Source organism: Nannospalax galili, unplaced genomic scaffold (assembly GCF_000622305.1).
Source record: "Nannospalax galili isolate Female #2095 unplaced genomic scaffold, S.galili_v1.0 scaffold290, whole genome shotgun sequence".
Lineage (NCBI taxonomy): Eukaryota > Metazoa > Chordata > Mammalia > Rodentia > Spalacidae > Nannospalax > Nannospalax galili.
The window spans coordinates 8,122,915-8,139,717 of record NW_008331486.1 but is presented as its reverse complement, the minus strand read 5'-3'; the positions used below and the strand labels follow the sequence as shown (position 1 = coordinate 8,139,717).

The 16,803-nt window shown below is 44.4% G+C and overlaps 1 protein-coding gene across 1 annotated transcript in view; it reads left to right on the top strand.

Annotated features, from left to right (window-relative positions):
• Positions 1-16,803, top strand: part of Nup188 (nucleoporin 188) — a 69,809-nt gene that overhangs the window by 29,332 nt on the left and 23,674 nt on the right. The window contains exons 11-17 of the mRNA XM_008826086.3: positions 707-907; positions 3,115-3,204; positions 8,721-8,786; positions 9,422-9,541; positions 10,455-10,581; positions 16,245-16,397; positions 16,592-16,718. Coding sequence (XP_008824308.1) covers positions 707-907; positions 3,115-3,204; positions 8,721-8,786; positions 9,422-9,541; positions 10,455-10,581; positions 16,245-16,397; positions 16,592-16,718 — 884 coding nt within the window. The remainder of the gene's footprint in view (positions 1-706; positions 908-3,114; positions 3,205-8,720; positions 8,787-9,421; positions 9,542-10,454; positions 10,582-16,244; positions 16,398-16,591; positions 16,719-16,803) is intronic.

Genomic DNA, 16,803 nt, shown 5'->3' with positions numbered 1-16,803 from the left:
GTTTTTAGCCACTGAACTATCCTGATGCACCAAAGTTTTGGTGTTGTGGCAGTTAGATATTTTATATTGTCAGTTAATTAGGCCTGGGGGAAATCTCAGTTATTTGTGCAGAGGTGGTGATTAGATCTGAAAGGGAGTAGAGCTCTCATGGAGATGGCCCAAGGACAAAACCTTGGGGATTGTGGGTCTTGAAAGACAGAAAGTGAGGTCATAGAAAATTCAAGAAGGATCAGGCTAATAACATTTGTTAAGTCTCTGTTTGGACTCATTTTTTTTTTTAATTTATTTTTATTTTATGTGTATGAGTGTATCGCCTGCATGTATGTGAGTGTACCTGTGTTGTGCAATGCTGCGGAGGTCAGAAGGCTTCGGATACCCCTGGAACTGGGAACTGGAGTTAAGGATGGTTCATAGCCGTCATGTGGGTGCTGGGAATTGAACCCGGGTCCTCTGCAAGAGCAGTTGGTGCTCTTAACTGCTGAGCCATCTCTCCAGCCCCCTGGACTCATATTTTATACATTTAAATCAGGACTACACAAATCAGTAGAAAGAATTGTAAGAGTAAGTTCGCAGGGGTTTTGGAGTATGGAACGTTGGAATGGGAGAATGGGGTGTCTGTACAGAAGGCTTGTTGACCATGAAGGAGCCTGTAGGAATCTTGACCTTTCCTGTCCCTCAATACAGGTATGTTTTCTTCCCTCCTTAGGATATGGACCGTTTGATGTTGACCTTTGGGGACATCCCACATCATGCCCCAGTGCTTTTGGCCTGGGCTCTGCTTCGTCACACCCTGAACCCAGAAGAGACAAGCAGTGTGGTCAGGAAGATAGGTGGTACAGCCATCCAGCTGAATGTGTTTCAGTACTTGACTCGACTGCTCCGGTCACTTGCCAGTGGGGGAAATGACGTAAGTCTAAGGTTATGGGTGGTTCAATGTGAGCAGGGCAGGACCTGCATCAGTGGTGAGAACTACAGCAGTGAGAACAGTTGTGGTGACATTTTTTTTCCTGTTGTTTTTTGAGATAGGTTCTCAATTGGTAGCGTTGCCAGGCCTTGAACTCATGATCCTCCTGCCTCAGTGTCGTGAGAGCTGCGATGGCAGGCATGTGCCAGGACGCCCAGCTTTGTGACGATGTTTCACTAGCCTTGGTGTAGAGCATTTACTGTGAACACACAGTGTTACTAGCAACATTTTACTTTATCGTCAAAGCATATTTTTTTGTGCTAGGAGTACCATCTTGATTTTATACATTAGGAAACCGAGACTCAGGAGAAGTCATTTGCCCCAAGCAATAGTAGTAGTAAGAGGCAGATACAGTTTGAATGCACTGTGAGTGACTCTTGCCTGTAAAATGTCTGTCCTCAATGACAGCTTGGGATACGCTGACTAGAGAAATCCCTTTGGGGAATTTACTCAGCTGTAACAGGCTGAGTTAGAGACTCTCTTGCGTCTTTATTGGGGCATATTTAATTGGAGTTGGCATGGTTAATAGTCGCAGTGGTCAGATGTTTGCCTAGTATGCCTGAGGCCCTGGATTCCAGCTCCAGCCCACCAAGAAGGAAAAACAAATGAAACCTGAGATACAGCACTTGTGCTCTTTGGTTTACCCCAAGTGGATGACTGTGTCCCTGAAAACCCTATTCCCAGACCCTGATAGCGTCTTTGTCTTCATGACTGCCTTCATGATGGTCAGAATGTAGAGCCAGGTTAAGTACTCTTCAATGGGTATGAGTACTCTTCAATGGGTATGAGTACTCTTCAATGGGTATGAGTACTCTTCAGTGGGTATGAGTGGGCACAACAACACAAGGGAATACTATTCACTACTGAGGAGAATGTAGCTGTCAAACCCCAAGAAGAGGTGGAAGAGGGCTGCAGATAGAGCTCCTTGAGAGTACTCGCCCAGCATGCACAAAGTCCTCAATTTGGTTCCCAAGCCCCAGCCACCCACATGAAATAAAATGTGGAAGAATCATGAATGCATAATACTAAGTGAAAGGATTTGAAAGGGCTGCGTGGTATGTAGATCCAGCAGTGTGACTCTGGAGGGGACAAAACTGGAGACTGAAAGAACAGCAGCTGCCAGGGGGTGAGGAAGGAGGGAGATAAACAAACCACATAGAGTTTGTACGACCGTGTGACCACTCTGATGTGAGCATAAAGCTGCTCTGAAGATTAAAGTCTTGCACTGGGGACTTGGCTCAGTGGCAGTGTGCTTGCCTAGCCGTGTGTGCACGAGGCCCTGGGTTCAAACCCTAGTAACACAAAAAAGATAGAAAAACAACGTCTTAAACCTCAGAGGGGTTGGGGATTTAGCTCAGTGGTAGAGCCCTGGGCTCAGTCCTCAGCGCCAGAAAAAAACAAAGAAACAAACCTTGGGCATTAGCCACCTCTTGATCCTGCAGGCTGATGAATGCTGGTGTCTCTCCTATTGAATTAGCTCATATAGCCTCTGTTAAGTACTGATCCTCGGTTGGGTGTGGTTTTCTTTTTTTTCTTTCTTTCTTTTCTTTCTTTCTTTTTTTTTTGTCTTTTTGAGACAGGGTTTCCCTGTAACCCCAGCTGGCCTGCAACTCACGATGTAGACCAGGCCGGCCTTGAACTCACAGAGATCCACCTGCCTCTGCCTCCCAGGTGCTGGGATTAAAGGTGTGCACATCATACCTTGTATCATTTTTAAGAATAGCTCCTTTTGGTTTTATTCTTTAAAAAATTTTTTTTGTTATATTTTATTTCCTTTTTTGTGTAGTACGTGTGTTTTGCCTGCGTGTATGTAAGTACACACGGCATGCAGTGCCCATGGAGGCCAGAAGAGAGCTTGAATACCCCGGAATTGGAGTTGTGGATGGTTGTTAGCCACCATCTGGATACTGGGAACCAAACCTGGGTCCTCTGCAATAGCAGCCAGTGCTTTTAACTGCTGAGCCACCTCTCCAGCCCTCTTGACTGTGTTTGTTACTCCTGCTTCCTAATCTTGCAGATAAATTAGGAAAGTATGAATTTTTGCTTTCCTTTCCCATTTGTTTACAAGGATTCTTATCAATGTGATGATTACACCAAGTCTTTGAAAGAGTTGGATTATTCTGAATTAATCGCTGACTTTGTCATTCCAGTGTACCACGAGCACTGCATGCATGTGTGTCTATGGACTCCTCTCCTTCGTTCTCACCTCCCTGGAGTTGCATACACTTGGCAATCAGCAGGTCAGTGCCTGGCTTTCCTGAGGCTGTTTACCATTGCCTTGTATTGCAGCCTGGACTTTACAATGCCCCTTCCAGATCTGATACTGCTTATTTCACATGAATTTGTTTCTTGCTATTAATTTTCACTTATCATATGAATTATATGTTAATTTTAGCAGAATTAGAAAATAAAGGATATGATTCCATCATGCAGGGTAATTTGTCTTACAAGTTTGATGTATTTCTTTTCGCTTTACACGCACACACACACACACACACACACACACAGAAATGTTCTTCTGTGGAAATGGAATCATAGTTCATATAGTTGGGCCTTGGTATCCATGAGGATTGGTTTCAGGAACTCAAGGTACCAAAATCCACTGATAGGCAAGTCCTTTTTATAAAATGGCACATACTGTAGAGCCTGTGCATGTCCAGTACACTCTAAATCATTTCTGAATTGCTTATGATACCTATTATATAAACACTATGCAAATAGCAATTATGCTGTTTTATTTGGGGAATAATGTTAAGAAAGTGTACATGTTTAATACAGACACACTTGGTTTTTTTTGTTTATTTGTTTTGCATTTTGAGATATAGTCTCTTTGTATATGTGGTGTCCCTGGACCTCCCTTTGTAGCCCAGACTAGTCTCAAACTAGTAATCACTATTCCCAGCCTCCCAAGTACTGACATTACCAGAGTGTGTACTACATAGGACAGACAGCCACCCTTCTTTCTCAGATAGTTTTGGTTAATTGTTGCCTGAATCTGTAGATAAAGAAGGTAACGATTTGAGATTCAGGGAGCCTAACTGTACAGTTTCATAACCTTTTGTTCTGTGTGTCATGTGTGCACACGTGTGTGTCTGTGTGTTTGCTCTCGTTGCCTTTTTTTGTTTGTTTGTTTGGGTTTTGTTTTTTTGCTTTTCATCCTGTTGAGACAAGGTCTCCCTGTAGCCCCAGCTGGCCTGAAACTCACAGAGATCTGTCTTCCTCTGTCTCCTGAATGCTGGGATTAAAGGGATGCTGTGCCACACTGCCCTGCTGGCCTGGAACTTGTGTAGACTAGTCTGGCCTCTTTCTCACAGAGATCTGCCTGCTTCTGCCTCCCGAGGGCTGGGATTAAAGATGTGAGCTACCACATCTAGCATTGTTGCTTCTTTTTAAGACGGGGGTCAACTCCCTGCTCATCAGGAAGCCACAGCGTCCTTGCTTCCCCAACAGTCATCCCATAGGCGAGCATCATAGAAAGTTACCTGAACCCCTAAATGTCTCTAAAACCTGTTCTGCTTCTTCCATTAGTGGCTGTTTTCTGTTCCCGAGAGCCCTGAGAGCTGTCTTCTTAAATATGCCCCAGTTTCTGACCCCTTTGCCCCCCCCAACAAAGCAAAACAAAATAAAAAACAAACAAGCAATCAAAAAGACAGGGGTCTCATTGTGTTGCATAGACTGGACTCGAGCTTCTGGGCTCAAGACCTTTTCTTTCCTCAGCTTCCCCTTTCCCCACATCCTCTCCAACATTTGGTATCATTTGTTCTCTTGAACTTAGCCAGTCTGACTGGGGTAAGATGAAATCTTAAAGTGGTTTTAATGTGCATTTCCTTTATTATTAGTGATGTTGAACATCTTTTAAGATGCTTCGTAGCCATCTTTACTTCTTCTTTTGAGAACTTTCTGTTCAGCTCCTTAGCCCATCTTTAATTGGGTTACTTCTTGATTCTCTGTTTTTGGAGTTCGTTATATATTCTGGATATTAAACCTCTCTCAGATGTGTCAATGGTGAAGATTTTCTCCCATTCTGTGGGTTTTCTGTTTGCTTCCCTGGTTGTCTCCTTTGATGTACAGAAGCTGTTTAGTTTAATGAGGTCCCATTTGTTAATTCTTGCCCTTGTTTCCTGAGCAGTTGATGTCCGGTTTAGAAAATCCTTTCCTACACCTATATCTTGTAGGTGTTTCCCAATGTTTTCTTCTAACAGTTTCAGAGTTTCAGGCTTTACATTGAGGTCCTTGATGCATTTGGAATTGACTTTTGTGCAGGGTGAAAAATAGGGGTTTAGTTTCATTCTTCTACAGTCGGGTATCCAGTTTTGCCAGCACCATTTGCTGAACATGCTGTCTTTCCTCCAGTGAATATTCTTGGCCCCTTTGTCAAATATCAGATGGCTGAAATTGCATATACTCATATTTGGGTCTTCAATTTTGTTCCATTGATCTATGGGTCTATTTTTGTGCCCGTACCATGTTGTTTTTATGACTATAGCTCTGTAATACAGCTTAAAATCTGGAATAGTAATAACCCTGGCATTGCTCTTTTTTGTCTTTTTGAGACATGGTATCTCTGTAGCTCCAGCTGGCCTGGAATTTGCTATGGAAACCAGGCTGGCCTGGAACTCATAGAGATCTGCCTGTCTCTGTCTTCTGAGTGTTGGGATTAAAGGTGTCAGCCACTATGCCCAGCCATTGAGTTCGTGTTTTGTTTGGTTTTTTTTTTTTCACTTTTTTTTCTCTTTTTCATTGTGTTCATTTAATTAGTGACTTGTTTTATAAATTGATGAAAATTTTATAATATTGTAGGGAAACGAGATTGGTGTTAAAGATTCATTTTCCAAAGGTCTTGGGCACAGAACTTTAGAAAATGCTGTGTTAAAATTCTTGTGACGGGCTGGAGAGATGGCTCAACAGTTAAGAACACTGACTGTTCTTGCAGAAGATTCGGGTTCGAAATCCAGCACCCACATGGCAGCTAACAACTGTCCGTAACTCCAATTCCAGGGGATCCGACAGCCTTTTCTGTCCTCCGAGGGCATTGCATGATCTACATGCAGGCAGTACACACATACACATAAAAATAATAAATGAAAAAATAAAAATTTAAAAAAATAAAAAAAAATTCTTGTGATATTAGCTCCTACAGTATACTAGAGGGTTGATTTTCGCATGTTGGAGTTGCAGAAATCCTGGTGCTTTGATAAAAAGTAAATGTGGGGTTAGAGAGATGGCTCAGCTATTAAGAGCTGGGCTGCTCTTACAGAGGGCCTGCACTCCCAGCTCACTTTGGTGGCCAACTGTCCAAATCCAGTTCCAGGGGTTCCAGCTCTCTCTTCTGGCTTTTGAGGGCCCTGCATGCCTGTGGTGTCCTTACATGTAGTAAAACACGCATACACATAAAATAAAATAAAATAAAAATAGTATTGAAAATAAAAGAAAGAAAATGGCCAGGCATGGTGGCGTGTGCATTTAATCACAGGACTCAGGAGGCAGAGGCAGGGGGATCTCTGTGAGTTCAAGGCCAGCCTGGTCTATATAGTGAGTTCCAGGCCAGCTGGGGCTATGGTGAGACTCTGTCTCAAAAAAGACTAAAGAAAATGTTCCGTAACCATTTATTAGATGTCTGGTGTGCTGAGCTCTGATCTCGGGTAAGCATAGTAGTACTTTTTTTTTGAGACAGGGTCTCCCTGTTGCCCTAACTGACCTGGTCTTTGTACACCAGGCTGGCCTCAGTTTCACAGAGATCTGCCTACCTCCTGGAGTGCTGGGATTAAAGAAAGGTATGCACTACAGATCTTTTTCCTAGTAATACTTCCTTAAGAGAATTTTATTTTTTTTTAAACTTTGTAAAAAAATTTATTATTTTTATATTTTTATGTGTATGCGTGTATTATCTGCATGTAGGTAAGTGCACCTGTGTCGTGCAATGCCTGAAGAAGACAGAAGAGGGTGTCGGATCCCCTGGAACTGGAGTTACAGACAGTTGTTCGCTGCCATGTGGGTGCTGGGATTCAAATCCAGGTCTTCTGCAAGAACAGTGGGTTTTTTTTTTTTTAACTTTTAAAAAATATTTTATTATTTTTATTTTATGTGTATGCATGTAGATAAGTGCACCTGTGTCGTGCAATGCCGGCAGAGGTCGGAAGACTGTCAGCTCCCCTGGGACTGGACTTATAGTTAGTTGCCATGTGGGTGCTGGGATTCAAACCCGGGTCTTCTGCAAGAACATCCAGTGTCCTTAACTGCTGAGCCATCTCTCCAGCCCCCAAAATACCATTTTTATTTTATATGCATGAATGTCTCGCCTTCATGTATGTAAGTGCACCTGTGTCATGCAGTGCCCTGAGGCCAGAAGAGGGTGTCGGATCCCCTGGAACAGGTGTTACAGATGGTTGTGAGCTGCCATGTGAGGGCAGGGAACCAAATCCAGGTCCTCTGCAAGAACAGCCAGTGCTCTTAATATCTGAGTCGTCTCTCCAGCCCCCTAGTAATTCTTTTTTTTTTTTTTGTCTTTTTGAGACAGGGTTTCTTTGTAGCCTCAACTGTCCTGGAACTCACTACATAGACCAGGTTGGCCTAGAAATCACAGAGATCCGCCTGTCTCTGCCTCCCAAGTGCTGGGACTAAAGGCATGTGCCACCACGCCCAGCCTTTTTAAAAAACTTTATTATCTTTATTTTATGTGTATGCATGTATTGCCTGCATGTAGGTAAGTGCACCCATTTTGTGCAGTGTCCGCGGAGGACAGAAGAGGCCCTCAGATTCCCTGGAACTGGAGTTACGGACAGATGTTAGCTGCCATGTGGGTGCTGGGAATCAAACCTGGATCTTCTGCAAGAACAACTAGTGTTCTTAACCACTGAGCCAGCTCTCCAGCCCCCCAAATTAGACCTCTTTAAAAATGCAATGAAACGTGTAGAAATAGAATCCATTCAACAAACTCTGTCTGTCTGTCTGTCTGTCTTTTTGAGACAGGGTCTCCCTGTAGCCCCAGCTGTCCTGGAACTCACTCTGTAGACCAGGCTGGCCTTGAACTCACAGAGATTCACCTGCCTCTGCCTCCCCAGTGCTGGGATTAAAGGCATGTGCCACCACGCCCAGCCTAAAACAATTTTTAAATTTATTTTTGATACAGATGAAACACAGTATTACAAACTTTAATGCTCTCCATTTTACAGATAAGCATTTAAGATAAAGAAGTTTTATTTGGGGTTGGTGGTTCAGGCCTATAATCCCAGCACTCAGGAGCTAGAGGCAGCCAGATCTCTGTGAGATAGAGGCCAGCCTGGTCTATATCACGAATATCAGACCAGCTTGGGCTACAGGTAGACCCTGTCTCAAACAACAGCAACAAAGAAAGATGTGTTTGACTGCATTGTATATCAGATACAATATGCACCTGTACAGGGTGTGATTTTCTCCCTTTTGTATTGAAACAGGGACTCACTCTATAGCTCTGACTGGCCTGGAACTCAGTGATCACTTGCCTCTGTTAGAACCGGCCAGTATTAGAACTGAAGGTTTGGGCCATGCCCAGCTTTGTTTTCTATAGTTTTCAGAGAGGGTGTCACTGTTTAGCCCAGGTTGTCCTTGAGCTCCCCTTGGTTCAGTTTTTCAAGTAGTGCTGGGATTATAGGCCTGTACCACCATCCCGTTACTCTGTAACCAGAGTTCTTTCTGATCTGCTGTATGTCAGCCGACTACAGTAAGAAAGACTGGTTCATCTGGGGCAAACAAACAATTTTCTCCTCCACCCCAACAGGATGTAATTGACACAGCTTGTGAAGTCCTGGCAGACCCTTCTCTTCCAGAGCTGTTCTGGGGAACAGTAAGTGTGCTGGGGGAATCCTGCTGGGACTTTCTCTGGAGCAAAAGGAATTATTAAACATTTGTGATGGTTTTTATTCTCCCACAGTATCCCCGGGAGATGCTGTTATAAACCAGTATTTAGATTGGGCATCTGTTGCTTGTGTGTGGTGGCTAAGCACTGAGTGTGTGTTGGTAGTTTTCAAGTTAGTGGAAGAGTAACACCAGGAACTGTATTGTCTTCCTGTAGGAAGGGTGCCCAGGAATGTGGCCCTGGATGGACAAGCAGTCCTTTCAGTTCATGAGTAAACTGCTTTGATACCCTTTTTCTTTGTGGAGGGGGTAAGGTTGAATATTTGTTGTTGATGTTGTTGACATAGGGTCACTCTGTAGCCTCAGCTGGCCTCAGTATGTAGAATTCATTATGTAGACCAGGCTGGCCTTGATCTCACAGTGATCCAACTCCCTCTGCCCCCTGAGGTCTGGAATTAAAGGTATATGCCACCATGTCTAGCTTGATACCCTTTTTCATTAGAAATATGTAAGTCTTACGTTACTAAAACAGGATTATATCTGTTTAAAGGGAGGGCTCTTCCTAAATATTCTTATGCCTGCTGGGCAGTTTGAGGAGGGATAACTTCTCCCTTTCTGACACAGGAACCAACCTCTGGTCTGGGGATCATTCTGGACAGCGTGTGTGGAATGTTCCCCCATCTCCTTTCCCCACTCTTGCAGTTGCTCCGAGCTCTTGTATCAGGGAAGTCCACTGCCAAAAAGGTGAGTCAGATCCCTGTAGAGGGGCAGGGTTGGTTGGGGTTTCCCTGCGACATCTGTGTGTATTTTGCATTGGAACTGTACAGCCATGACAAGAGTTTGTCTGAAATTGAATGAAAGATACCAGTGGTGTGCCTCAGTTCTGTAGTTAACGTTAAAGTCTTTACAACTACCTACTGTAGGTACTGTGGGAGCAAGAATAACAAGGAAATTGCTTAATATCTACTTGGAAAAAATAATAGATTTGTGTGTGTGTGCACACTCTTGAGTGTTCAAGTGACCTAGACCACGTGTGTCCATGTAGAGGCCATAGGTCAATACCAATGTCTTCCTCTTATCACTCTCTGAGGCTATTTATGTTATTTTAAAATTATGTGTGTGGGGCTGGATATGTGTACAGGCAGGAGTGCAGTTGTCCGTAGAGGCCAGGGGCATCGGGTCCCCTGGAACTGGAATTACAGGTACCTGTGAGCTACCTGATCTGGAGGCTAGGAACCGAGTTCAGATCCCCTGGAAGAGCAGGAAGCACTCTTTGTCACTGCACCAGCTCTCTAGCCCTGAGAATACCAGATCTAAGAAATGAGTCATGCTGAGCACGTGCTCAGTGGTTGAGTTTCTGCCTAGTGTGTGCAAGGCCCTGGATTCAGTCCCCAGCATTGAGCAGGTTGAGGGGGAAAGGAGACACAAGCACTCTTGAGGAGACACAGCAGTGTCTGTGGAGCCGTGGGGACTTGAGTTGGAGTACAGACCAGTGAAGGTGAACTGAGCTGAGCAGCAGGTGGCCTGGTGGGAAGGTGGGGACTGGCATGTGTAGTCTGGTTGGATGAGTAGACAGACAGCCTTGCATGTTCCAGAGTGTTGGGATTAAAAGTGTGCACCACGGTGCCTGGCTAACTCAGTTTCCGTATGTTGACAGGTGTACAGTTTCCTGGATAAGATGTCTTTCTACAATGAACTTTATAAGCACAAACCCCATGATGTGCTCTCCCATGAGGATGGAACCCTTTGGCGGAGGCAGACACCTAAACTCCTGTACCCCCTGGGTAAGAAGGATCTTTGGGCAGTAGCCTGTTTACATGGCATTTAGTTAGACTGCATCATTGTGGAGAAATCATCTGATGTGGTGTCACAGACACTTCTCTGCTCACTGCTTGTTGTGTCACTGATAAGGGAGATAGCCAGTTGTTCTCTTTCTCTTACTACAGTGGTGAGTGTCACATCCACAGCCTTATGCATACTGTACATGCTCCACCACTGAGCTGTACCCCTACTTAGTTTCCCTTTTTCCTCCCCTCCCTCTACCCTTTTAATCCTAGCACTCGGGACAGAGTTTGAGGCCAGCCTGACCACCAGGGTTATATAGTGAGATTGTCTTAGAAAAAAAGACTGAATTAGCAAACTGCATGGAAAAGACTTAAAGTCCTAGAATCCTATAACCAACATCAGTGGAGAACTCTTTCTTTGAGACAGCATTGACTGCCATCTATTGCTTGTGTTGCTCTGACGGTCAGTGTCAGAGTTCTTCACAGAGTATGAACAGACATAACTGTGTTGCTCTTTTCCTGCCTTAGCACCTTCCAGGATTGTTCTGAGGGATTCATTCTACCTTACCATGTATCAGCAGTTGCTAAAAAAGTATGTTATATCTGGTCCTATGATTGGAGTGTGTGTAATGCCAGTTGGACACCCTTCTGCCATAGAAATAGCTTGAGTGATGTAGCCTCCACTGCCTGCTTTGAGCCACTGAGGGTCTGCTCGCCTACTGTCCTGAGATCAGAGGTACAGCCAGACCAAGAGCAGCTTGTACCACGGTGTGTATAAGGCTAGATTGTTGAAAGACTCAGATATTATTTTGGTAGCTTATTTTCTATTTTTTAGAGTATTCTGTGGAGGTTCAGTCAAAAAAGAATGGTCTTTTAGGGCCGGGCGTGGTGGTGCACACCTTTAATCCCAGCACTTGGGAGGCAGAGGCAGGTGGATCTTTGTGAGTTCAAGGCCAGCCTGGTCTACATAGTGAGTTCCAGGACAGCTGGGGCTACAGGGAGACCCTGTCTCAAAAAAGACAAAAAAAAAAAAAGAATGGTCTCTAGGTTCTACCATAAAGTATTTAAAGGTCATTTGCTCTATTAACTCTCCTAGGGCTGGAGTACTCTTCCAGGATCTGACTTGGGTTCCCAGACCTACAGACCTATACAGGGTCACATAATTGAAGATAATCTCTCTTTTACATATTTTTATTTTATGTGCATGAATGGTTTGCCTATATGGTGGAAATGTACCATGTGCATGCACTCTGTGTGTTCTGATGGGGTGTCAGATTCCTGAAACTGGAGTTACAGACAGTTAGCTGCCATGTGGGTGCTGGGAACCCAACCTGGGTCCTTTTTCTAGAGCAGCCAGTGCTCTTAACCACTGAGCCATCTCTCCAGCTCCCAATAAAATAAATCTTAAAAACAACCTCCCATCAGGTCCTGACGTTCACTGCACATTGGTCATTTTGTTTAGGTTTTTGATAGATTTGTTCCCAGTGAAGAAGTCTGCCAGTGGTTGGCACACGCCTTTGATCCTGACACTAAGGAGCGGAGGCAGGAGATCTCTGTGAGATCAAGGCCAGCCTGGTCCACATATTTACATCAGTCCAGCTGGGGCTATAGGGAGACCCTGTCTCAAAAAAGACAAACCAAAAAGGCAGCCTAAACCATCAACAGCTTTAATCACCTTCCTTTGAGTTTGGTGACTCAATTGCAGCATAGGACAATAAACCGTGGTTTGTATGTGCAGCTTGTCCTGGTTTTGTGTATCCTGTGCAGTCCTTTACATGGGCCAGCAGCCCATGACACTATTTTATTTATCCTCTGTGGCCATTATAATTATTAGCACTACATTGGAGACATGTACCTTATGTACTGCTATTTTCTTTACAGTAGAAGGAATCCTCATCATGGGATGATTGGGCAAAAGATGTATATAAAATAAATCTTTGAATAAATGCTCGATAGATAAGTGGATAAAATATGGTGTATGCATAGACGAGAATATTATTCAATTAAAAAATTTTTTTGCCGGGCGTGGTGGCACAGAGGCAGAGACAGGCGGATCTCTGTGAGTTCAAGGCCAGCCTGGTCTACATAGTGAGTTCCAGGACAGCTGGAGCTACAGGGAGACCCTGTCTCAAAAAGACCAAAAAAAAAAAAATTTTTTTTTGTGTGTGTATGAGTGTATTGCCTTCATGTGTGTAAGTGCACCTGTATCATGCACTGTCCCTAGAGGTCAGAAGAGGGCATCAGATCCCCTGGAACTGGAGTTAGGATGGTTGTTAGCTCCCATGTAGGTTCAGAAAATCAAACCCAGGTCCTCTGCAAGACAGTCAGTGCTCTTAACCACTGAGCCAACTCTTTATGAGATTGAATAATCTTAAAAAGAGAAAATTTATCTTGGCATATGGTTCAGTGGTGGAGCATGTGCCTAGCATGTGTGAGGCCCTAAAAAGAAAGAAGGGTATTCTGATGCAGGTCAGGGCATGGATGAGCCCTGATGGCAGTTTGCTTAAGGTAAATAAGTCAGCCACAGTAGAAGACATTATGTATGGTGTTTGTTTGTTCAAGACAGGGTCTTGCTTTGTAACGCAAAGCAGCCTCTAACTTGAGGTAGTCCTCCTGCCTTAATCTCCTGAGTGCTATGATAACTGGGTACCCCTCCTAGTCCGGCCTTGTGTCATTTTGTTAGGAGGTACTTGAGAATAGTCCAATTCCAAGACAGAATGAAGTGGTGATTGCTGGGAGCTGAGAGGTGGAGAGCAGAAGTGATGGCCGCACTGCAGCGAGCGCACGACTGCGGTGACATGACAGATTGATGTAGGAGTGTTTACCACAGTTGAAGAAATAATTTGAAGGCAGCGTGGTGGTGCACAGCTGCTGACCTGGCTACCTGGGAGCTTGAGGCTGGAGAATCACTTGAGTCGGTGAATTCAACATCCACCTGAGAAGATGGTGAGAGGCTGTCTCAGAAACCAAAGCAAATAACTGTAGTCCAGTCTTTTTTTTTTTTTTGGTCTTTTTGAGACAGGGGCTCCCTGTCGCCCCAGATGTCCTGGCACTCACGAGACTCCGCCTGCCTCTGCCTCCCGAGTGCTGGGATTAAATTCGTGCGCCACCACGCCCAGCCTTAGTCTTTTTTTAAAAAAAAATTATTGAGGAGCAGGGGGTGGTGGCACACACCTTTAGTCCCAGCAGAGGCGGGCTGGTCTCTATGAGTCTGAGGCCAGCCTGGTCTACATAATGAGTTCCAGACCACCTGGGGCTACAGGAGACCCTGTCTCAAAAAGACCAAAAAAAAAAAAATTATTGAATTTTTGTGTACTTTATACATAAAGTCATCTTTGTACTCCTTCCCCTTTGGCCCCCTCCCAAAATCCCCAGTGGAGTTCATACATTCTGTCATTTGTGTTGAGGCCTATTATTATATAAAGTTAGTGTCCCCTCATGTCCCTCAGTGCAAGTTTGTCCACCAGCTTTTAGTGAGTCTCTCTGGAGTCTCTCCCTTTAGGAAGATCAGCTCTTCCTCACCTAGCAGTATACGGCTGCCAATAATTATACGACTGTTGTTGGGACTTGTTCATTTCCACAGTTCTATGCTGGGTTTTAGTCTGCCTACGTTTGCATGGGTCCTGTGCCTGCTGCCACCATTCCTGTAGGTTCATATGAGCAAGGTCCTAGGGGGCTGTAGAACTCTATTTCCATATGGTCATGCATCTCTTTCCTGGCTCTTACAGTCTTTCTGCCCCCTCTTCCTCAGTGGGCCCTGAGCCCTGGGTTGTGGACCTCAATATAGGAGTCCTGTCCAAGAACCCACACTCTGCTGACTCTTATTCTCTGCGTTTTGGCCCTTTGTGGCCTCTTGTGTTTCTGGCCCTCTGTTGCATGAATGAGCTTATTGATAAGAATTGAAAGATGCATTAGTGTTCTCTTCATCCCTTGTTCTATGTTCCGTGAGTCTTAGGTGTAGAGGTTGCATCCTAGATGGGCCACTTAGACTTGGGCAGTTCACAGACAATCTCTGTATGTGAGCAGTGGTGGAACTCTGTAATCATCTCCATTGTTGAAAAAGAAGCTTCTTTGATGGGTGGTGACTGGGATACTTGTCTGTAAATTTAAGGATCCATATTTTGCACATAGTAAGAAATTACATTTGCCGCTTGGAAGGCAGAGGCAGGCAGATCTCTGTGAGTTCAAAGCCAGCCTGTTCTACATAGTGAGTTCTAGGCCAGCTGGGACTCCAGGGAGACCGTCTCAAAAAGACAAAAAAAGAAAAAAAGAAAAGAAATTAATTACATTGGCCTAGGGATATGAGAGTCTTGGAAGATCTGTGACCTCCCCAGCCATGTATATTTAGCTAGGTTTGTAAGTACCAGACATGAGTTTCCTCCCATTGAGTGGGCTTTAAGTACAATTAGGTAGCTGTTGATTACTCCCAAGATAAAAGTGCCACTACTGCACCAGTGTCATTTGCTGTGCTGGTCATTGATGTGGTTTTTAGTCCTTGAAGCTGAGATTGGACTGTTGATTTATGTTCTCCCTTAGCAACTTGCATAATGTTCTCCAGAGCTATGAGAGCTAGCCTTTGGGGGAGGCGGGAGGGGGGAGGGCTTCCAGGTCAGTTCCAGCTTCATTGCTTCAAATCCTGTGTCCAAAGTATGTCCTGTCTTCAGCAATAGGGTCTTACCTTCAAGTTCTGGGAGGCAATCAAGGACTGTGGCAATAGCCTGTGTAATTTTTGGGAGTCTCTTGGACTACCCTGGCCTACAGCTCAAAGGAAGGTTTCTCCTGTCTGGCACTGTTTCTTGTTATGTGATCTTCAACTATACTCACAGACTCATGTATGTGTAATTTTTCAGAAGGTTTTGGACTAATTCGATTCCCTCTGGTTTTTTTTTAAAACTAGCTAGGCACTATTTATGTCTCCTCTTTCTCTCACTGTCTTATCCTCACTCCTCAAAAAACCAAATATTTTTGGGCTGGAGAGATGGCTCAGTGGTAAAGAAAACTGGCTGTTCTTGCAGAAGACCCGGGTTCAAATCTCAGCACCCACATGTCAGCTAACAACTGTCCATAACCTCAGTTCCTTCTGTCTTCCACAGGCATTGCACGACATGGGTGCACTTACCTACATGCAGGCAATTACATGCATACACATAAAATAAAAAATAAAATATTTTCTAAAAAAAACAATTTTAAATGGGTTTGTAAATTTTAAAAAATTATGTGTGTGTGTGTGTGTGTGTGCACTTGTACACATATGCAGGTTTGTGAAGATCAGATACATTGTGTACGTGTATGTGTGTACACGCATACAAGCAGGTAGGTGATGATCAGTGGATGACTTTTGGGAGTCAGTTCTTCTTCCGTATGGGCTCTGGGAGTGAAATTCGGATTGTTAAGCTTTGCACCAAGCTCATTTTACTCATTGACTTTGGTGTTTTAAAAAGTTTGAGACAAGGTCTCAATAAGTTCCCAGGATGGCCTTAGCTCACTGAAAGCCTCTAGGTTTAGACCTCCAAATCTGATAACAGGCATATGCTACCACTCCCAGTTTATTATCAGTCTTTAATGATAGCAAGTGTAGGAATGTTAGCTAATAAGAAAGGTCTGCTCTGTGTAGAGTGGTCTGGTAAGGAGTCTCCTCAGAGTATGTGATTTTTCTTCCTTAGGGGGTCAGACTAACCTTCGCATTCCTCAGGGCACGGTGGGCCAAGTCATGCTGGATGACAGGGCTTACCTTGTACGCTGGGAATACTCCTATAGCAGCTGGACCCTCTTCACCTGTGAGATTGAGATGCTGCTCCACGTTGTCTCTACTGCAGGTAAGGTCAGCTCTTGGAGACAGGATGACAGGCGATGTACCTGGGGATTTGGAGGATAGATAGTTTCAAGATAAAAATTCAGAACCATCAAGGGTGGGATCTGTATGATTTGTTTATCTGGGTCTCAGAGTGCATTTAGTGATCTTATTTATAGAGCTGTTTGCCATAAAGTCACAGGCCATCTTTCCCCACAGATGTTATCCAGCACTGCCAACGGGTCAAACCCATCATCGATCTGGTCCACAAGGTCATCAGCACAGACCTGTCCATAGCAGACTGTCTGCTGCCCATCACATCCCGTATCTACATGCTGCTGCAGCGGTGAGTCCCTTGGGGCCAACCCCCCTTGAGCGTCTTGCAGAGCTTATGGTAGTGATGCTCTTGGTTTTCAGGAGCCTGGCTACAT